Raw genomic sequence first — 6,000 nt, forward strand, 5'->3', positions numbered from 1 at the left:
GTCCACAGTAATTTCTTTGGGGCAAAGAATATAGATGAGTCTTCTTGTCCATCTGGGGTAAAATTATATTTGTAATTTAAATATCATTTCACTTCCATGCCTCTCTAAATTCCACTTAACCGAAACATCAGCCCAAAATTTACAATTATATCTCTCCATCAAAATTAGGGTGTTGGAAATTCCCTGGAAGTCCAGTGGTTAGGACTCTGCGCTTTCACTGCCGAGGACCCAGGTTCAATCCCTGGTGGGGGAACTAAGACCCCACAAGCCGCGTGGTGCAGTCAAAAAAACCCCACAAAATTAGGGTGTAAAGTAGCAGAAAACCCAACTCAAACTGGCTTATGTCATTTAACAAGCTATGCAGAGGTAGGCTTCAGGCACAGAACCATCTGTGGCTTCCATGACCGCATCAAAAACCCAGATTCAGTTACCTCTCTGCTCCAGTGGTCCTTACCTTGAGCTCCACTCACCGTCCCAAGATGGCAGGAGCAGCTCCAGGCAACACAATCAGACATCACAGAAGAGTCTAGAACCCTTTTTACAAGTCTCCTCTCACACAAAAGAAAACCTTTCCCAAAGTCTCCAGCAGACTTCCTATCATGTCTCACTTGTCAGAACTGAGATACATCCTCATTTACCCAATTACCAGCCCAGAAAATAGGTTTACCCTGCTGAGTTGTTAGAGTTCAGTGTTTCTCAATCCCAACTGCATAGTTTTTTACAGCTCCCCAGGTGATTCTAACAGTCAGCCATGCTCAGGACCGAGAACGACTGAGTCAGACTAATCAGAATTATACCTAATCACCTTTCTATGAGTCACTTGGGAAAGAGTGTAGACACCTGAACAAAATTTGGATTGTCAGAAAAAAATATTAGCTGGGCAAACAATAAAGCCTACACCACCGCTTCACACTTGTGTTTTAAAAACACTTTGGGGGCTTCCCTGGTGGCGCAGTGGTTGAGAGTCTGCCTGCCGATGCAGGGGACACAGGTTCATGACCCGGTCCGGGAAGACCCCACATGCTGCGGAGCGGCTGGGCCCGTGAGCCATGGCCGCTGAGCCTGTGCGTCCGGAGCCTGTGCTCCGCAACGGGAGAGGCCACAACAGTGAGAGGCCCGCGTACCTCAAAAAAACAAAAATAAAAACACTTTGGCACATGTGGTTCAATCCTCAAGGCTATATGCAACAGTCCCATTTCACAGATAAGGAGACCAAGGCTGAAGTTTACAAAGTGAAATTCTTTTAAGTCTTCCGAATCTCCCTATGTTTCCATGCAAGAGCAACCTGGGAAATTTCTCCAAAAGGAATTACCACGTGAACCATGTTTCTGGAATAAATACAAAGACAGCAAAAGGGAACTTTTATGTTGTCCTGAGAAAAACAAGGCAAAAATCATTAAACATCAAGGCCTAAAGAAGTACCAAAACCAAGACTTGAAAGACTCAAGTTCTGGTCCTGGCCACCACTAACATCCTTCTCCTTCTCTAGAACAGAACATATTCTTTCAAGAATGCCTAATTGGGGCTTCCCTGGTGGCGCAATAGTTAAGAATCTGCCTGCCAATGCAGGGGACACGGGTTCGAGCCCTGGTCCGGGAAGATCCCACATGCCGCAGAGCAACTAAGCCACAACTACTGAGCCGCCAGCTCTAGAGCCCACGGGCCACAACTACTGAAGCTCATGCGCCTAGAGCCCGTGCTCTGCAACAAAAGAAGCCACCGCAATGAAGCCCAAGCACTGCAATGAAGAGTAGCCCCCACTATCTGCAACTAGAGAAAGCCCACGCGCAGCAACGAAGACTCAACGCAGCCAAAAATTTAAATAAATTAAATAAATTAAAAAAGAAAAAGAACACCTCATTGTAAAATTTATGAGAAAAGTATATATAGATAATTGCTGTTTCTGGTGAACAGACTATGCATTCCTACGAATCATAAGCAACTACATAGACATCCTACGAAAGGCTCACACAAGTTTAAACTGTACTGAAAGAAGACACTGATTATTCTAGGAAAGGAGTGAAAAAAGAAAAAGGGCTAATAAAACCATTTAAACAAAGACTCCACTGAACTGAGTGAATGATCTCCAAATCCACCACATAAATCAGTGGTCCTGGACTCTTCACTCCGCAGCCCCTCCCCAGCCCCACTGCTATCTCCAAAAATCACCTGACACACAGACAGATACCATACACAGCCTCTAAACCATCTCTTTCCCATTATGTCAGTGATTCTCCACAGGATAAAGCCCACATTCCAAGCCCACTTTTATGGCTTCCACAATCTGAAACTGACCTTTCCATGAATCTCATTCTACTCCCCCAAATGAAATCATCGCCATTCCAGCCAAACTGGTCTTCTCATCCTCTTCAGACACGGTGGCGGGGGGTGGGGGGGGGGGTGGGGGGGCGCGGTGCTGGTTTCTTCTCAGCTGTTTCCAATCTGACAAGGTTCTACAAGGTTCTATCCCTTCCTTAAAACACCAATGAGCTCCCAAACTTCCACTCTAACCTACAACATACTCTTGTTTCTGTCAAAGTTAGAAACCTTGCCACTGAATCTTCTGAATCTTTTAATATGTGTGTCTGTGTATCCTTCACTTCTTCAAGAACTTAGCACAATGCATGCAGCAAACATGTTCCCTAGATTGAACTGAATTCAACTATAGGACAGTAACCTCAAGGACAAGGGCCTCTACATTCTTTCCTCTTTGTGTCTCAAGCCCAATATTTAACAAACTGTAGATGCTAAATACTTGCTGATCGCTACATAATTGAACTCAGCAATAAACTTTCAGGTCCCACAGAAGTCACCTCCAACTTCTTTAAATATCTGCGGATTATTCAAAGCATCAAGACATTCTACACGGAAGTAACAATATGGTCGTCAATTGTGTATTTAGAAATGTAGCAGGGATGTTTTCATTATTTTCAGAGATTACGCATTCCCAAACGACTAAGAAATTTAAAAAAAAACCCAAAGCATCAAGACATCAAAGTTATATAAATCCAACATGTATTTAGCGCATGGAGGAGGCATCTTACAGGGCAATTAAAAGCAGAAATCACTTAAACACGCAATTCTGAAAATGCGCAAAACGCCGTTTTTGCAGAACAAAGTGCAAAACATCTGAAAATATAATCAGTCTGACCTAGCTGATTGTTCCTTTCAGGTCCTGCCTCAACCTCTTGAGCTTTTCTCAGATGTTATAGAAAAGCTCAACTGGTTAGGCCAACGATTGACCTAGACTGCAATTTCAAATGACCTAATCACGCCATTTCCAAACACTGCAGAATCTTACTGATGCCTCTAAGAAGTAGGACAAGAAAAACTGAACACAAAAATGACCTGCCCAATTGTCCTGTAGGCAGGCTTTAACAGTGAAGACTAATTACACCCAGGCGTCCTGACTTACGTCCAGGGCTCTTAGTCTTGATAGGATCTCGACGTCAACCTTTACCTACAGGGCAAGCTAGGCAAAGGCCAGGTCCCCCTAACTTGCCACAAGTGTGTGAGCTAAAGCTGTATCTCTGTCCTCCTCTGGAAAAGAATTTAAGGTAATTACACACAAGGAGAAAAGATATTTTGAGCATAAATTATGTTTCCTATGGTAAAGGACAAGAATCAAACGGAGTAAGGAGACAATTCGTAAACTCAAGAAAGTCTACATTCTGGAGGGGAAGGCTGACAGCTGGCCCCCCAGATGCACTAGCTGCTGCTGGAACACTGGGCATGTGTCCTGTTGGCAGAAGAGCGAATATGCAGTCACATAAATAGCTTTCTACCAGTGGCCAAACTGGCTTTGCCATCTACCTCTCTCCACACCAAAGCCTCCCTCCTCATGCCCCATGTCCCAGAGGGAGCTGCTACAGCCAGTAAGAGAGAAGGGGCACTCCCCTACCCAGTGACGCTAGTTAAGACCAAACTACAGAGGGAGATGTTCACTACACACACATACCCACACACACACAGGCACCGCATACCCTTCTCTCCTCCTCCTTTCTCCACTCACTCCTACATATTTACAGCCCCTCCCCACCTCCATCCCAACACACATACCCAATGCCAAGGCACTGGAGAGCCACCAACCAAATATGCCCACCAATCACATGTCCCAAACAAAGTGATTCCCAGTCCTCGTTTTGCAACACCAAAGAGGTCACAGAGGCAAAAGAAACCACGGACAACATCCAGAGAAGCCGTGGGACGTGCTTCCAAAATTACAGAGCTGGCTCACTGAATTCTACCCATGAAGACGTATTTCTTTCAACTCATTCATTTAACAAATAGGCACTGGGCTGGGTACCTGAGACAGTCTGTTCAGTATGTTTTCATCTTCCTTAATGCAAAAGCGGGGGAGGGATGACATGGGGCATTTTTCCCAGTCTGCTATACGGGTAGGTCTTTTTAATTGGGAAAAGGGAGCACTCACAGGCTTCCTCAGAACCGGCTATGGGTTACAGGTGTGGTCAGGCTGCGCAGCTCCTCACTCAAGCTAATGTCTCCCCATTTCCAGCCAACTCAGTGTTTCAGCACGAATTTCAGGCCCCCTCCCTCCTAGAAAGACTTCAGATAATCAACTAATTAACTGTGTTCTCCTGTGTGGCCACTTCCGCGTTAAAAGATGGAGGAAGAGAGGGGAGGAAAGCATTAAGCTTGACCGGGGTGAAATTCCCTCTTTGCAGGCAGTGCTCGCTCGGGCCAGAGGGCAGGCTGTCTGCACAGCCTCACAAGTCCCACTCTTTGAACCGTCCTCGGCGCAGGAGGAGGGAAGGAATGTGCGGAAGGCAGCACAACGCCAGGTGGACTTTCGGGTTGAGCACAGTAAGGGACCCGGGACGAGACTGTCGCAGGCGATCCGAAAATGACACGGAAAGCGTACGGCTTAAGGGCCTTCTGAACAATTCAACACCCAGCAGGTTTTCAAAGAATCCCCAGTCTCGTGATCTCTCAAAAGAACTTGACAAGACCCGTGAAACTTATGTGTCTGTTTCGGGAGAGACACTGATAAGGTCTAGGGGGTAAAAGAACCTGCCCCGGGGGGGGTCCAGCGGGGAACCCAAGGAGCCGGGTTGGAGCAGCGGGGCTGGCGGGCGGCGCGCTCGCAAGCACGGCTCCCGGCTTCGGCCGCCGCGCAGGGCAGGGACGGGAAAGGGGACTCGCCCCTGGCTGCTCGGGGAGCCGCGGAGGAACGACCCCGGGGCCTCCGGGTCCCGGATCAATCTCCAGATCCTCCGGCTGCCGGCCCCGGGCACCAGACGGTCGGTCTCCCTCAGGGAAAGGCTCCTCCCGGCCTCGCCGCGCCGCAGCCCGCCCGCGCCCCCACTTACTTTTGGTCGCCGCGATGAGGTTCTTGCCGTCCTTGATGAGCTCTTTGATGAACTTGTTGGTCCTCTCCAGCTCCGCTTCGTGGGCGCGGATCCTCTCCCGGAACCACGGGCTATCGAGGTAGCAGTCGCTGAACTCCAGGGGCTGCAGCCCCATGACGGCGGCAGTCCGCGAGCACAGCGCGAGCCGGGCTTCGGTACCAGGTGCGGGGCCCCGCGCGCAGGAAGCGCCGGAGAAGCTAGCAGTCCTAGGCGCGCGGCGAGAGCAGCGCAGACATGCCCTGCGGAGGTGAGCCCGGCCGCGCTGAGCAGCGCCGCGGAGGCGAGCGAGAATGCGGCGCTCGAATCCCGGCGGAGCTCCGATCCCGGCAGCCCCCGCCTAAACTCGGGCGCCGCGGCCCCGCCCGGCCCCAGTGCCGCACGCCCTCCCGGAGGCGCGAGCCCGCCCCGCCCCGGCGCCTCCCGCCCAGCCCCCTCCCGCGCTAGCCGCTCGTCCCCCTCTCTTCCCTCCGCCTTCCTCCTTCCTTCTCTCCCTTCCCTCCCTTCCTCCCCCCAGACGCCTCTTCTCTTCCCACGCGCAGTGGCCCCTCCTCTTCCTTCCGAGGCTTCCTCGGTCTAGAATTCCGCCCCGCGGCTCTCCTCCGGGCGCGGGCGCCTCCCCTTTTCTTAGCGC

The 6,000-nt window shown here is 50.2% G+C and overlaps 1 protein-coding gene across 5 annotated transcripts in view; it reads right to left on the minus strand.

Annotated features, from left to right (window-relative positions):
• Window positions 1-5,776, minus strand: part of ARHGAP10 (Rho GTPase activating protein 10) — a 331,140-nt gene extending 325,364 nt beyond the window's left edge. For 4 of the 5 annotated variants that reach the window (XR_004350045.1, XM_032632924.1, XM_032632922.1 and 1 more), the window contains exon 1: window positions 5,331-5,723. Coding sequence is in view for 4 of the 5 variants with exons in the window: in XM_032632924.1 (XP_032488815.1) it covers window positions 5,331-5,484 (154 nt within the window). In the remaining variant the exon portion in view is untranslated. Of the gene's footprint in view, window positions 1-5,330 lie in introns of all 5 variants that reach the window. The other variant, XM_032632923.1, reaches the window with a different exon arrangement.
• Between the last annotated feature and the right edge of the window lie 224 nt (window positions 5,777-6,000).

The sequence above is a fragment of the Phocoena sinus genome, chromosome 5, assembly GCF_008692025.1.
Source record: "Phocoena sinus isolate mPhoSin1 chromosome 5, mPhoSin1.pri, whole genome shotgun sequence".
NCBI classification, from domain to species: domain Eukaryota; kingdom Metazoa; phylum Chordata; class Mammalia; order Artiodactyla; family Phocoenidae; genus Phocoena; species Phocoena sinus.